This window comes from Camellia sinensis, chromosome 12 (genome assembly GCF_055761805.1).
Source record: "Camellia sinensis isolate YWXY chromosome 12, ASM5576180v1, whole genome shotgun sequence".
Taxonomy (NCBI): Eukaryota; Viridiplantae; Streptophyta; class Magnoliopsida; order Ericales; family Theaceae; genus Camellia; species Camellia sinensis.
In genome coordinates, this window is record NC_138972.1 from 128947508 (window position 1) to 128963559 (window position 16052).

General features: G+C 32.8%; 1 protein-coding gene and 1 long non-coding RNA gene across 2 annotated transcripts; one reads left to right on the forward strand and one right to left on the reverse strand.

Annotated features, from left to right (window-relative positions):
* The first annotated feature begins 8657 nt into the window (after window positions 1-8657).
* LOC114267787 (ubiquitin-conjugating enzyme E2 20) lies at window positions 8658-10836 on the forward strand. Its single transcript, XM_028208849.2, has 6 exons — window positions 8658-9079; window positions 9658-9685; window positions 9791-10018; window positions 10134-10197; window positions 10334-10393; window positions 10512-10836. The coding sequence occupies exons 1-6, from the start codon at window positions 8958-8960 to the stop codon at window positions 10562-10564; spliced, it is 555 nt and encodes a 184-aa protein (XP_028064650.2). The 5' UTR covers window positions 8658-8957; the 3' UTR covers window positions 10565-10836.
* Window positions 10837-10894: 58 nt separating this feature from the next.
* On the reverse strand, window positions 10895-15204 carry LOC114267789 (uncharacterized). The gene is made up of 2 exons (XR_003631060.2): window positions 15075-15204; window positions 10895-11243 (listed from the first exon to the last, which is right to left on the reverse strand). It is a non-coding gene; the product is annotated as an uncharacterized LOC114267789 (long non-coding RNA).
* Between the last annotated feature and the right edge of the window lie 848 nt (window positions 15205-16052).

The following is a 16052-nucleotide window of genomic DNA, read 5'->3' on the forward strand; positions in this document are numbered from 1 at the left end:
ACCTTTAAAAGAATGCCTTTGTTTTTTTATTTCTAGAGATTGGAAATTGTCTATTATTTATAGTTGTGATTAATTTTTCTCTTCCTTTTCTTATGTTTTGATGGACTTCTTGTCCCCTTTAGCGTACTTTGTACTTTTTTTATTATCTGATTTTAATAATAAGTCAGCCGCATGTGCTCCGAGCCAAGCGAATAAGGACCAAATATCAAAGTCTGTGTTAATCACAACAGATCACTCAAAAAATATAATGCAAAAATGAATTGCTACAAATGCTATTTCAAATAATCAAATAATCAAATAATATATTTCCCAGTAGTTCCCTATTGCTGCCCATATCTAGTAGAACGTCCAAATAGTTTACCATTTGACCAAGGAAGAATTCAAATGTAACACCATATAAAAAAGATACAATAGGCCTAGTAATTCATATTTTTGCATCAACTTATTATCTCCTATTCACTTTTACATGCTTCAAGTTAACCAACCAAATGGGTTGTCATTTTGAGTGTTGCCTAGTCTATGAACTTTTTGATGTATCATTTCAATTCTGGAACATTATTAACAAGTGGATGTGATTTTTTATATTAAAGAATTGTAGATACATGATCAAGAGAAGTGGGAAAAGTATAGAAAGTGGGCAGCCACTTGTGTAGCTATGTATACTTCGTATGCTGTCAGCCTTGTCTCAGTTTGTTCATTGTCGTGATCATGTAAGGAAGTCAATTTCAGAACAAGGAGATTATGAAAGATATGTCCTAATTAAACGACTAACGACTTTGGAAGATGCAGATTGTCGTAGCCAGTTACGCATGAGCAAAGATGCGTTTGCCACACTAGTTAGCATGCTTAAAAGAGCTCAGTTTCTTAGAGACAATCCTCAAAGTAAAGTAGAAGAACAAATTGCAAAATTCGATTATATAATTGGCAATAATTTGAGGAACCGTACGATCAAGTTCTTTTATAGACGATCAGGTGAGACTATTAGTCGACATTTTCATCAAGTTCTTAAAGCCATTATATCATTGGAAGATATCTTTTTAAGACAACCTAATGGATTCAACTGCCCTCCAAAGATTAGACACAATCCCAAGTATTGGCCTTATTTTAAGGTAGTTACATGAATGCAATTAGGGTATATAATATTATATGTTTGGATACAAATAATGAATTTTTACAGGATTGTGTTGGTGCGATTGATGGTACACATTTTCGTGTAAGAGTGCCAAACAAGGATGCACAAAGATACCAAGGACGAAAATGCTATCCCACTCAAAATGCTTTGGCTGCATGTTCTTTTGATTTAAAGTTTACATATATCCTTCTAGGATGGGAAGGATCTGCTTCAGACTCGAGAATATTAGATAATGCATTAACAAGAGAAATGGATAAATTGATCGTTTCTCAAGGTGATCACTAAACGTGTATATATGCTGATGAATATAAATCTTTTTTTTTTTTGTTTTCTTTCAAACTAACATCATTTAGTTACTTGTTGGTCCTAGGGAAATATTACTTAGTAAATGCAGGATTTTAACTAAAATCTGGGTTCCTTGCTCTATATAGACGTACTCGTTACCATTTGAAGGAGTATAGTGTTCATCAACTAGAAAATTCTCGAGAGCTTTTCAACCTTTGTCATGCATCTTTGCGAAATGCAATTGAAAGAACCTTTGGTGTCCTAAAGAAAAGGTTTCCAATTTTAGGAAGTGAGACAGAGCCACATTATGATGTTGACACTCAAGCAGATATTGCTTTGGCCTATTGTATTTTGCACAACTACCTCATGGGTATTGATCCCAATGACAGTCTTATTGAGGAGGTTGATACAGAGCTTAGAAGAGCACAAGTGCAAACTAACATGGCTAGATCAAGCTTAGCTGAAGAATATAGGGAAGAAGAATTGTTAAGGAAACGAATAGCTACTAACATGTGGAAGGATTATGATATAAATCTTCAATAACAATCAAATTATAATATGGATCCTGGAAAATAGAGAGGGGTTGGAAGGGTTATTTGATGTTCTTGTTCTTGTTCTTGCGATGTACCCATTATGTGTTCATTTGCTTTACATCAATATAATCTTTTTCTTTTGCTGGTAAAACAAAAAATTGGCAAGTTAATTATTATTATTTGAATGTTATCTTGGAATGAATTATATTTTAATTTGTTATTGTATAATGTGAAACATTGCGTTTGTGTGGGTGATAATTTGCTACTAGCTATGCTCCTCTTCCGATATGTTTTATGGCATTTTTGAGTGTAAGTGGAAGGTGACCAAGAATACTCAGTAGAAATTGACAAGAAACATTTGAAATAGAATAATCAAATGGATGCTGTTCTTATTGACTCACTCTTGGACCAAATCCTCAAAAGGCAAAAAATTGGTAGTAGTTTTACATCATCTGCTTATAGAGCTGCAAGCAATGCGGTGAGTACCAAGTTTAGTGTACATTGTGATTCCAGTCATGTAAGGAATCGGTTGAAGACTTTAAAAAAGAATCTTGCAATGACTAAAGATATGTTAACAACTGATAGTGAATTTGGATATAATCATTCAATACAACTGATTGAAGCTATAACAGGTGTATGGGCAGCTTACCTCAAGGTAGGGACGGAGGGAAGAAGAGTCCAGGGGGGTCACGTGCCCCCCCCTGGGTTTTGAAAATTTTTTTTTTTTTTTTTGGGCAAACACAAAGAAAATATTTTAAATAAAAAAAATTATAAAAATATTATTTAAAGTGAAATGTCAATGATATTTTTAAAATTATAAAAATAATAATGATTGTTTTAATTAAAAATAAAGAGACTACGATATTATTATCTATGAAAATTCCAATATAATGGTGATGCCTATCATTATTGACATGCAAATATAATTAATCTTAATGAAAATATAAAATTTATTGAATTGTTAGTTACGTTTAACATGTAGGATTCATTCTCCATGTGTTTTTTTATTATTGGTTGGTGATATCACATATCAATGATGATGTGGTATGACTATTATATTGAATTTTTACACATATTTTGTATAAAAAAATTATTTTATCATTATACAATTTATTTTAAAACTTTATATCCATGACTTTTTTTTAATATTGTCCATGATACACTAATTACAAATAACATTCGCTTTGTTTGGTTTGAGTTTTCTAAAAACGCTTTTCAGAAAATTCTACATTTTTGTTTTCTATATTTTTTTATTTTTATTGAATTTTTTTAATATTTTAAGCAATTTTTTTAATTTTTAGACACACCTAACATAAATACACTTAAAAAGTATAATTTTTGCGAAAAAAATCTTTAAAAAAAATACTAAATACCAAAAATACAAAAAAAATATAAAAATAGTATATTTTTCATATTTTTATATATTTATTCATTTTTTAAAATATTTTTTCACAAATATTTTATTTTTTTTAGATACATCGAAGTAAGATGCATCTAAAAAAGGCAAAAAATGCTTAAAATTTTAAAAATATTCACTAAAAACAAAAAAATATGAAAAAATAAAAAAACTCAATTTTCAAAAAAATTAATTCAAAAAACTCAAACCAAACACACTGATTACTTCTTTTTTCTTTTTCTTTTTTTCTTGAAGTTAATCGTAAAAATTTATGTGAAATACTTTTGTAAACTTTTTCAATGTTGTAATTAATAAATGACCCCTCTGACTTAATTTCTTACCTCCGCCACTGCCTCAAGGTATATCTAATTGCAAGATTGATGTAGTTTTGTACTAGAAAATTAAAATATTTGTTCATCATTATTTAATATAATATTATATATGCTATTCTCTATAGGCAAAGCTTATAATGCTTCTCAGTTTTCGATATGCTCCGATTCAAAGCTTTCAAAAGTTATGTTAACTCTTCGAAAATGATCGAGCAACTGGGAGTCTTGCTATAGGTCCGAAAGAAAAGCGACTTGGTTGGGCTAGGAAACAAATTCTTTTGGGCGATGAAAATACTGATCATACAGAGTCACTCTTAGAGAATTTTGATGGGATTAGAACTCAAGATGACCGAACTACTGAAGTATCTTGTTCCTCTAACTCAAAGAAGAGAAAGAATAAATCAGGTGATACTCTGAGTGAGGAAATAAGGTCAATTAAGGATGGTCTAGATGCAGTTGCAGCAGTACTTGATCGTGGTAACCTTCGGAACTACACAAATGGACAATTATTTAAGGAGATTAAGAAGGTTAGTGGCATGAGTGATGCTTCTCAAATGAAGGTGTATCAAGTTCTTGCTAAAAAAGTGAGTGATGCTCGAGCGTACCTAGAATGCCCTATTGAACACCGAGGTTTTTGGTTGTTTGTTAAATTCGGATCTTCAATCTTTGATGCATAGTACTATTTTTCTTTCTTTGGTACTTTTTTATTTGAATATTTCAGGGATTTGGTGAACCTATGAAAATATCATTAGGCTTAGATTTTTTGTATGTAGACTCTCTTAGTTGCTTGTTGCACTTGAATGGTAGATTCAGGGCATATATGTGTCCATGAGATTCTAAATGTTCTTTGTTGCTTAATGGCCTCTATTGCACTTCTTTATGATATTGTGGATATGAATGCTATGTACTGCTTATCAAGTTCTATTTTAATGTTTTTTTTTATGTATGTTCTGCTTTTGGATTGTAGTGGTTTCACTCTGATTTATCTGCTCTGGTTCTGTGCTTATATAGATTACACAGGGATTGAGGTCTGGTGTTCTGGTTTTGATGTGCTGCTTTGATGCACTGGTGTTGAGTCTGGTTTGGTAGAGGAGCTTGCATTGATGCACTAATGTTTTGTAGTATTATCTATTTATGTTATATGTTATGCTATCTGTTTTGGTTGGATGAGTCTGTTATGCTAGGTTTGATGTTCTGCATTGATGCATTGGTGGTGAGTTTGTTTTGGTGGATGAGTCTGTTATTCTGGTTATAATGCATTGCTGCACTATGATACATTGATGTTATGGTTTCTATATTGGTGGATGAGTCTGGTGTTCTGGTTTTGATGCTCTGCTGCTAATGCTGTCTTATGCTTTGGTTTGGTGTTTTGCGCTTATGCTCTGCTGCGGATGCTAGCTGTCTGTAGGTGGTTGTAGGTGGTTGATTTGTTTTTTCTGTTTCTTTGGTTGGTTTTGGTCCAATTTTATAGGTGTTAGCTATTCAGCTTGGTTCTTACAATCATAAAATCGATAAACTATTTGATTTGGTTTTCAAAAACTTGTTTTCAATTTTTTTTTTCTAAAATATTAATTAGGTGAAGGAAATAAAAAAATACTTATCATTTTTATACAATTTTATTTTTCGGGAGGCTATAAATAATCTTTAAAAATAAAAAAAAATGATTTTTTATTTTTATCAAATTAATTTTTTATTTTTAAAAATTAAAACTTTTTCTTTTTCTAAAAAACAAACAACACTTTGATCATGTGAAGCCTTATTTTTTTGTTTTTGCAATTCATGATTACAATTCTGTGTATGATGAAGGACAATGAGAGAGTTCTTGAGAAATGATTTCTTTTCCTCCTCCGATTCCCAACGCAACCAAACATAGTTGGGATTCGGTATCCTATGAATTCTTCCTCCTTTTCCTTTCATTTTCATTTCCCTTCCTAAATCCCTCAATCAAACACAGCATTAAGGTATGGGATTCATGCAAATTTACATGTGTAGATTTCGCACCCATATAAAAGATTTAGTAAAAAAATTAAAAAATCATTTGGGATTTATTTCGCAACATCACTTTTTAGCTTAAAAGTAAAAAAGTTACAAAAAAAAAACTAATAAGTCAGCAACATAGACAAAAAAAGTCCAAGATTATCTTTTTTTACTATTTTTTGCACATCTTTTCGTAAAAAATTAAAAAATCATTCCAAACATACTAATTTTTTTTACATCATATTTTAGTCAAAAAATTAAAAAATTACTAAAAAAGCATGCTCTCAAACTAGGACTTAGGATAACTCAAAAATTATTGGTTGGTCAAAAAATGTTACATGGCCATATCCCTCGCCAATCACAATTCACTAGGTTGTTTTTTAATCACCCTACACAAATGAATAAAATTATATGTATCAATTGGTATGCTAATTAGTGTACTAACGGATTATGTGTCATAATTTTAGAAATTTTGGGCCTTATAATTTGTATAATGGGTGGAGTATATAGTTTTGAAATGACAATATCATAACCTAGGTTGGTACATTAATTAGTACATATAATACCACTCAACATTAATTCGTAAATTTCATATTCTCCACCAATCACAATATCATTAAGACACCACGTGACGAAGCTCAAGACCAACCACTAATTGCACCACGCCACCACTCAACAAGTATGAAATTTTAGCATCTATGCCCTTGTTTGTCAGGGTAAAAAATAAAATAAAATAAAATAGTTAATTAAATAAAATATTTCATTTTACATATTAATTAATCATTACATTCCCCGAATTTGGTGTCATATAAATATTTGAATTTGTTCATGCCGATCTTCTGGATAAAAAGGTGACGATCGCGGTAGACGAGAGTGACAACCACGGTAAAAGAGGGTGAAGTCGGTCGTTCGAGAAGTCCTCTGACTGGCACAAATTCAGCTGACTCGGACAGTAGTAAATTCAATGAATAAATCATTTTACATTGTTTATAGTTAAATAGATAGTTACGAAAAGGGGAGGGGGAAAAAGTGATTAATTGATATTTAGAATGTGACATTTATTTTAGCAAAAACCAAAAACTATTTCCAAACATGGCGATAATTGTACTAGTTGATTGTGGTTTGGATTTAAATTGGGAGCAAAAAGTGTGCATTGTTTGATTTCATGTACTTGGTAAAATTGAGTTATTTGACAATACCTTCTTCTTTTTTATAGTACACCTTCTTATTTTATTTTTGTTTAAAATGTGGTAACTATATAAATTTCAATATGTTTAATTAGTCAATTAAGTATTTGGCTATTATACATTTACATAGTTTTCAATTTATGTTTCCAAACATTTTTATGTAATTTTCAATTTCTTTTTTCTTGTTTTGGAAATTTTTCCATTTCCTTGCTAATCGCAAGGACCGATCGAAATGAAAGTATTTGCCATTGTTTGTCAATGTCAAGTTATCTATACAATATGCAATGTTCCAAACCAATTGTTAAATGTGGTAAATTGAAATTTGTAATGAATAATGAGATGAAGAGAGAGATAGATAGGAGGCAGTTGCCAATTCAAAGAGAGAACTTTGTATTATACAGTAATGCCTTTCCTTTGGAGACCCATGGTTTATGAAAAAGTTAAAAAGGTATTGAAATTGTAAAAGGTAAACATTTATCACAACATAATATTTAGATATGAATTTATCATATCTGCGTTGTTTCCTTCCTAGAAAGAGCAAACAAATTCAAGAGTTTCCATGGCAGTTGGTTCTTTGAGTCTGTTTTCATGACACTTATGTTGTGTTTGGTTGAGAGATTTGAGGAGGGATTTGGAAAGGAAAATGGAAAAGGTAGGTGAAAGGTAAATAAAACATACTTATATTTCACCTAGTTTCACATACCTTTTCTCTTTTTCTTTCTAAATCTCTCCCCAAATCCTCCAACCAAACACAGCGTTAAGGCTGAGTCAGTTTGGAAAGGGGATCCAAGTTTAAGGAGAAAAATCAGTTTGCTACCATTCTCTTCCACAAACCAGACTCCCTATGGACCTTCTACGAGGATATCTGGAAACATGCTACTTAATAAAAGATCAGGATTTGGGACAAAGGAGTAAATACACTTGTCTCGTTCCTTGCTTCCCCTTCTTCATGTGTGATTGGCTTCGTCGCAACCTATTCTGTGATGGAGAGATCAAAAGCATTAGGGTCACCCTCTGTGGCGCCAGTGGTGATTAGATCAACGGGTATTTCCTCAAGAAAAACTTCTATTGAGGCTCACTATGAATCTTTGGATATGAAACATACCTAAAAAAGTTCATTCATTGTAAATCCGATGAAATGTAGGGTATTTTAGTCATTACACTAGTGAATTTTACCTCTTTTTAATTTTTTATAATGGAATAAAATAAGTAAAATATATTTTGATTTTTGGTTGGTTAGAAAAACAAGGCAAAAGGTTGAAAGAGAGGTCAGATTTATGGAATTTAAAGGTATATACATTGAGGCTTTAAAAATTTTAGCCTATAGCATCATTTATAGCTAATAATGCAATATACTTTTTGATTGTTCACGTTTGACTTGTATTCTAATTTAATCCCTATTTCACTTTGAATACATTAAAAACTTACCTTTTATATCCTATTTATTTTAATAATTTTGTTAACTCCATTCATTTAATAAAAAGTTTAATACTTGATATGACATCAAAATAAGAGGGAAATGAGGATCGACAAGGTTAGCTGACAAGATGAGGAAGAGTAAAGCGGTGGCAGCAGTGGTAAGAAAATAGTGGAGAAGGGTCTGGTGATTTCAAAAAGAAATAAAAACAATAAAAAAAATCACACTAAATTGAGAATAGTTTTTTCATTCTATTTTTCAAAAAATAAAAATAAAAATCTAGGCAAGTTGAAAACTTGAATTGGGCCTTAATTTGTGGGCCTCCATCAGTACCCAAGCAGCTAAGCCCATCCATGTCCAATATTCACTCAAACCCTAGGTCACGCAAAGCGATTGAAAACGAAAACTAGCCGTTACGAGAAAAGCATGTAACGTTCAAAAAAAGTTTCTATGCATTCCCAGGACAAAGCCCTTTTAACGTTCTTTTAAATCTAACCCTCTCACACACAATACCCTCCCCACTTCTCTCTCTCTCTCTCTCTCTCTCTCTCTACGATTTCTTATCTGAAGAGGAAGAAGAGATCCAATTCTTGTTTCCCTCTCTTCTTCTCTCTGGACTGAATTCAAGATCTCTTAGCTTCAAATTCAAGATCTTTTTAGCATCATTGTTTGAATCTTCAAGGAGGGTAACAAAGAAGACGATGACTACAATCAATAACAACCACCAAGACACCAACACCCCGGTGACCGCTCCGGTGATCACATCGTCCAAGCAGCCCCTCCCCACGACGAAGAGCGCCGATACTCAGTCTGTTCTCAAGAGGTATATATATAATTTGATCCTCTGTATGAGTTGAAAGTTTTGTTTTTTGATTTGGGTTTTGTGTTAAACTAGCTTCTCTTTTGTTTTATATCACTTGATTGGGCTTTGTGTTGAATTGGCCTCTCTTTTGTTCTTTATCTTGATTAGTCTTGGAATATGTTTGATTCTTTGACTTTTCTGTGGTTCAAAATGTTTCTTGAGTAAAGTCTTTTGTGTTTCTGGTTTTATGAAAAAAATGTTGCAGTTAATGCTTTGGAGATTATTTAACTTAATTGAATACATAAAACAAACACAAAATGGAAGACATAATGCATATGAATAAATGAAATTTTAGAATATTTGAATAAGTTAGTAGTTCTCACATTTGAAAAATCTTATCTATTGATATACATTTTGTGTCCGGTTTTATAATCCATTTAGTGTTCTAAACTTATTCTTTTGTATATGTTCCCATCAAACAAATTGCATTCTATATATGCTTTAGCTTGTTACCCATTTCCCCCCTAATTAATTTGTGATTTCTAGGGTTCTGAACATCTCTCGTGTTTTGTGGTTTTTTTTTTTCTCTCACAAAACAGGTTGCAATCAGAACTAATGGCTCTAATGGTAAGAACTACAAACTATGTTTGTGTGAAATTCTTTTGAGCATTGACCCAATAGTCAAAACTCTCTCTAATAAATATATTCTCTCTTTTTTGGCCAAATGTAAAGATGAGTGGTGATTCTGGGATATCTGCATTCCCTGAGGAAGACAACATATTCTGCTGGAAAGGTACAATAACTGGAAGCAAAGACACCGTATTCGAAGGAACAGAGTACAAGCTCTCCCTCTCCTTTCCAAACGATTACCCGTTTAAGCCTCCAAAGGTCAAATTCGAAACTGCCTGCTTCCATCCCAATGTTGATGTCTATGGGAACATATGCCTAGACATTCTTCAGGTGATTATATTTATAGTAGTATCAAAACAATCTTCGTATACTTTAGATTTGATTTAGCCATGTCTTTGTATGTAATTTGATAAAAATTCTTTACAATTTATGCTCGTGCTTATAGGATAAATGGTCATCCGCTTACGATGTGAGGACCATACTGCTTTCCATCCAGAGTCTGCTCGGAGGTAGGTCATATTCATGTGTTATCTGTAATTTTCATTTTTTTTTTAACAAAAAAAAAGCAGAATTAAAGAAAACCCATTGAGTGTATTGTTTTTCTGATTTTTTTCCCTATATATATATATATATATATTTTTATAGAACCAAACACAAGCTCACCTCTAAACACTCAAGCAGCATCGCTTTGGAGCAACCAAGAAGGTACAAGAGATTTTTGTTATCTGTGTTTAGTGTTTTTTTTATTTTTATTTCTTTTCTTTCAATTGAATTTTACAATCATGAATGTCGACTGAAAACCATGTTTTATCGTCTCTTGCAGAATATAGGAAGATGGTGGAGAAGTTATACAAGCCTATTACTGCTACTGCCTAGCTCTGGAGATATGAAAAGGTGTTTGGCAGTTAGTGTTGTTTCAAAATGTTTCATTCATTCTTTTTCTCTCAATTTTCTACAGTTGGGTTGTCACAGAAAACTGAGAAACGAGAATTTCATGAATATTTTTGGTTAAAATTTATGGTGTGCTAATGACTTTTTGTTTACTCCGCTCCGCGTGTGTAGTATTTTTATCAACCAATTGTGTCTAGATTTACTACAGTTGTGCGTGTAATGACGCGTCTGAAGTTAATGGCATTTCACTTGTTAAATTATTGGTTCACAATTTTGCACGTTATATTTCAACCTCGAAATGTCATCAAAATCTTGAATCCACAAACGATTAGACAATGAATTTTCATCAGAATCTTGAATCTACAACCAGTTAGATATAACATAGGAAAACTACAAAGCAACTCTCCCTATATATCCAAACTCAAAATAGTGGAAGAAGCTATGGTTTCGATGAAGTGAGCTGCCTTAGATTGTATTTTGCCAATCCCCAAAATGAAAAATAAAATTAAAAATTATGCATGTATGGAAAGAGCACCATCACTGGATTGTTGAGATCAGCCTTGTGGTGCAGCAACAGAATTTGCAACTACGTTGATGATTTTCATTGTGTCTACAACCAGCATTTGCTCGGGCAAAAAATCTGCCTCTTCCATTTTCTTTCTCTCTTCAATGCAACAAATTAACTCAAATAAGTGAATAGTGTTAATTCCATCAGCAAAGTTATGGCACACGACTTTTATGTGTGGGTGTTTGGGAAATGACTATTTTTTAGGCTTTTTGACTTTTTTAGTTGGCTATTTTAGTTTTTGTGTTTGGAAAGATGGGATGAATTTTTATTTGAATTGTTATGTTGAAAAATGTGTTTGAAATTATGGTAAAATGTAAATTGACCAAACTGTAACTGCCCATACAAAAATTAATAACTACACATGGCATATTTTAGTTTTTGTGTTTGGGAAGATGAGATGAATTTTTATGTGAATTGTTATGTTGAAAAATGTGTTTGAAATTATGGTAAAATGTAAATTGACCAAATTGCCCATACAAAAATTAAATAAAATACACAAGACAGATTTCCACGTGGCAGTGAGGACACTGCCACCGTCTGTGAAAGAATACCATCAATAGGTGCAAAAAAAAAAAAGTAAGGTGTAGATCAGTGAAAGAAAAAAAAAAATACCATCAATACCAGCCAAAATACCACCTTGTTTGTGTGTACTGGAACGACTGCCACTTCCTTTTAGAACAGCACTAACTTACCGCTCTCTACTATAAGAAAAGAATAATACTAAGGAATATGAAAAAAATATCATGAAAGATTTTTCATCCTTTGATTAGTGTATGGTGTTTTCTTGCATATGTAATCTAACGGTGGAGTTTCATGATCATAAGAAAATCCAAGAAAGAAAATAGATCCATAATAAAAAAAACTGCCATGAATTACACACACGTAAGTAGTGGCTCGCCAAAGCCTATGCACTATCGAAGAATGGACTTGATAGAATCAATTGATTGCATAAAGAAAAACATAAAGCAAAAAAAAAAAAAAAAAGAGTCAAGTAGACTCAGAATGAAAAGAGATTATGAAACCCTCTCCCCCTTTTCTATGATTAGAATAATGAAGAAGGGAGAGGTCTTCAAAAAAACCTATACTCCCACTTCCCTTTATTTGAGATTTCCAAAAGGTGAGATTTCGGAACAAAAATGGGGAAAACCGCATCTATTCAAAGGCAATGTTTCAGCCTGCAGGAGAGGCATCTTACTTTCTTACTGACTGAATCACTTGAATCAGTTGAAGGAGGTTTCTACAGGAAGAGTGCAATCTGAAACAGTGGGTTGAAAACCAACAAGAGCAAGTTGGAAAACGAAGAAGAAGCACAGAAATCGGGTCAGTCAGTTGGTGGGTCTTTACGCAACACTTCTGTCAGAGTGGAAGCTGGCGGAAAGAGGTACCTCACTATTCTCTCAAACCCTCCGTTCATACCCAAAGTACAGATGATAAAGATGATGAGAGAGATGAAATCCTCGAAATCAGTTGTCACTTTTTGGTTTTTGGATATGAGCAAGAAAGGGTAAAAAGACTTTTTACCCAGTTAATGACATCCAACTGGATTGAACCTCTCTACCCAGGCTACATGGCTTTTTACCCAGGCTACATGGTTTTTTTTTTATTTTTTATTTGAGGCTAAAATAGCTTGCCCAACCTGTTGCCAAACACTGCCAATATGGGTGTTTGGAAATGGCTATTTTAGGAGGTTTTTTGACTATTTTAGGAGGCTATTTTAGCTTTTGTGTTTGGAAAAATGGGATAGATTTTTATTCGAGTTGTTGTATTAAAAAATGTGCTTGAAATGATGGTACAATGCAAATTGACCAAACTGCCCACACAAAAATTAATAAATACACAAGGCAGATTTCCACGTGGTAGTGAGGGCACTGCCACCGTCTATCATGTATTGACTTGGGGAAAAAAGTTCGGTGAAAGAAAAAAAAATACCATCAATAGGTGCAAAAAAAAAAAAAAAAAGTTCATAGGTGTAGATCGGTGAAAGAAAAAAAAAATACCATCAATACCAACCAAATCACAGTGCGATCTGAAACAGTGAGTTAAAAACTGTTAGCTTTTAATAAAACTCTCTTTAGAATGAACTATATTTTGTATTGAATTTTTATCACTTATTGATTTATCTATGTTGCCCATAGGCTTACATCCTTTTATATAGAGAAGGTTATACATAAGTTCAATGAATAAGATCCATGAACCTAAACAACCTTGTAATTAATTAGGTACATGAATATAATCTAGACAATGTACTTAATAAATATAAAATACATGAATATAAAAATACATGAATACAAAGAATGTATGAACTCAATGTATTCAATGCATGCAATGTATCCAATGTATGTAATGTAAATATGGCATTAATTTTAACAAAAACCAGCAAGAGCAAGTTGGAAAACGAAGAAGAAGCACAGAAATCGAGTTAGTATACCCTACCGGTTGCAAGTCTTCGACGATCGGCAAGCAAGACAATTAACTGGTGGGTCTTTACGCAACAGTTCCGCCGAAATGAGAGCCACCAAGGAGAGGTACCTCACTCTTCTCTCAAACCCTCCGTTCACACCCAAAATACAGATAATAGAGATGAAAGAGATGAAAGTCCCGAAATCAGTTGTCACTTTTTGGTTTTTGGATATAAGCAAGAAAGGGTAAAAAGACTTTTACCCAATTAATGACATCCAGCTGGACTGAACCTCTCTACCCAAGCTACATGGCTTTTTACCCAGGCTACATGGCTTTTTTTTTATTTGAGGCTAAAACAGCCTGCCCAACCCGTTGCCGAACATCGTCTATATCAGCTTGTAAAAAATAGCCCGAAATCCAGATCATATAGCCATTGTTTTTGGTTAGTAAAGTAAATTCACAAACACAAACCCAGCTCTGGATTTTGGATAATGGCCTCATCTGGCAGCCCAAGTCAAAAAACAATACTTTGGTCCATATGAAAAAAGTATAGCTCATTTGAGACTAGGAATTAGGGCTGCACACGGGTCGGTTCGAATCGGGTTGACCTATCAACCGGTAACCGACCGAACATATTCGGGTTGGGAGAATTAATATATGATTTTGACCGGGTAATGGTTCGAAACCATTCGTTCATAGGAATTAGGTTAACAGTCAGATTCGGTTGGTTTCACGGGTTGGGCTGTGACAATAAAATTAGTTGGGCCAAATCATAACTGGGCCTTCACCATTAGTAATTTTATTATGAAAATAGACATTTTTCATGATTTTTAATTTATTACCAAGTTGAAATATTAGTAATTGTAAAAATAGACAATTCTACAATTGAAAGTATAATTAGCAAAAAAATATTAAATTTATAATTTTACAATTCTAAAAAACTATCATGATAAAAAGAATTAGTAATTTTGTTATGAAAATAGACATTTTTCATGATTTTTAATTTATTACCAAGTTGAAATATTAGTAATTGTAAAAATAGACAATTCTACAATTGAAAGTATAATTAGCAAAAAAATATTAAATTTATAATTTTACAATTCTAAAAAACTATCATGATAAAACGAATTATTTGTTAACCAAACAAACAATAAATTCGAAACACACAATAATATCAATTAAAAATAATTAATTGACAAATTTCATACACCACTTGCAACCTATTTTAAACCCAATTATATCAGGAAGAAAAACTCAAACACACAACAATATCAATTAAAAATAATTAACTAACAAATTTCATACACCACTTGTTACTTGTTTTAAACCCAATTATATCAAGAAGAAAAACTGTAGTTTCAAACCATAGCTAAATTAAATCTAGTGTTTTTGTTGAAACAAAATTTAAAAATACAAAATCCATGTAGGGTTTTAGTTATTCAAGAAAACATTAACCATAAACACAATATTGATCGAGGGTTGCAATTAATCAAAATATAATAAAAAAATAAATAAGTAAACTCATACCTAGGGCTTTGGTTAGTTATAAGAGAGCACCACCACCAACATGAGAGCCTCTGATTTGAAGGATAGATGAAACACCTCACATGACACGGTATCAAAGAGAGATGAAAGTTGTTGAGAGAGAGAGAGATTGGAAAGAGATGGATCTGGGAAGTTGATAATGGATAAATCATAACTGTGAAAAGATATATAATGAAAGAAAAATGTGGGTTTACATTACACAGAGGGAGAAATATGGAGAAGAGAGAAATATGGGAAAAAGGAGAGGAGATAATAGGGGAAGGCTCTGCATTATCTGTGTCTGTGTGTAATAGGTCTATTCAACTTTGCTTTGAAAGTTGAAATATCATCAATCATCATAGAAAGCTTCTTGTGGAAGCTTTGCACATCTCTCAAGAATAATACAATTACACAAATATATATTAAAAAGAGCCCTGCTGGAGACCCCCAGCAGGGAACGACCCCCAGCACCCCCACCTCCACGTGGGGGGCTGGCAATGGCCAAAAACTTTAAAAAAAAAAAAAAAAAAAATTATTTTTTTTGGACCAATCAGTGAGGACCCCCAGTACCCCCACTGGGGGTCTCAAGCTTTATTCTATTAAAAACGTACGAGCTGCTTGTGTTATGAATTTCGGTTGGGTCGGTTTTGACCGCAATAACTTACATAAAATCACTATTGGCCGCGAAACTCAGCCAAACTAAACTACAACCGTCCGGTTAAATATTTGAAACCGTCCGTTTTCATTTGGTTCGGGTCGGTCTAACGCTGGTGGGCTCGGGTTCGGATTTTTCATGACCACCACTACTAGGAATTTTAACATTAATCAAGGGAATCACCATCATCCACAACTGGAAAAGAGACTTCTAGGTAGAGGCAAAATCTTTTACAAATTTTTTACTATGGCAGCAATAGTGGCAAAATGCAATTTCACCCATTCTTTTACAATGGGGGTACAAAGTTGCCGAATGGTACCTTGTGT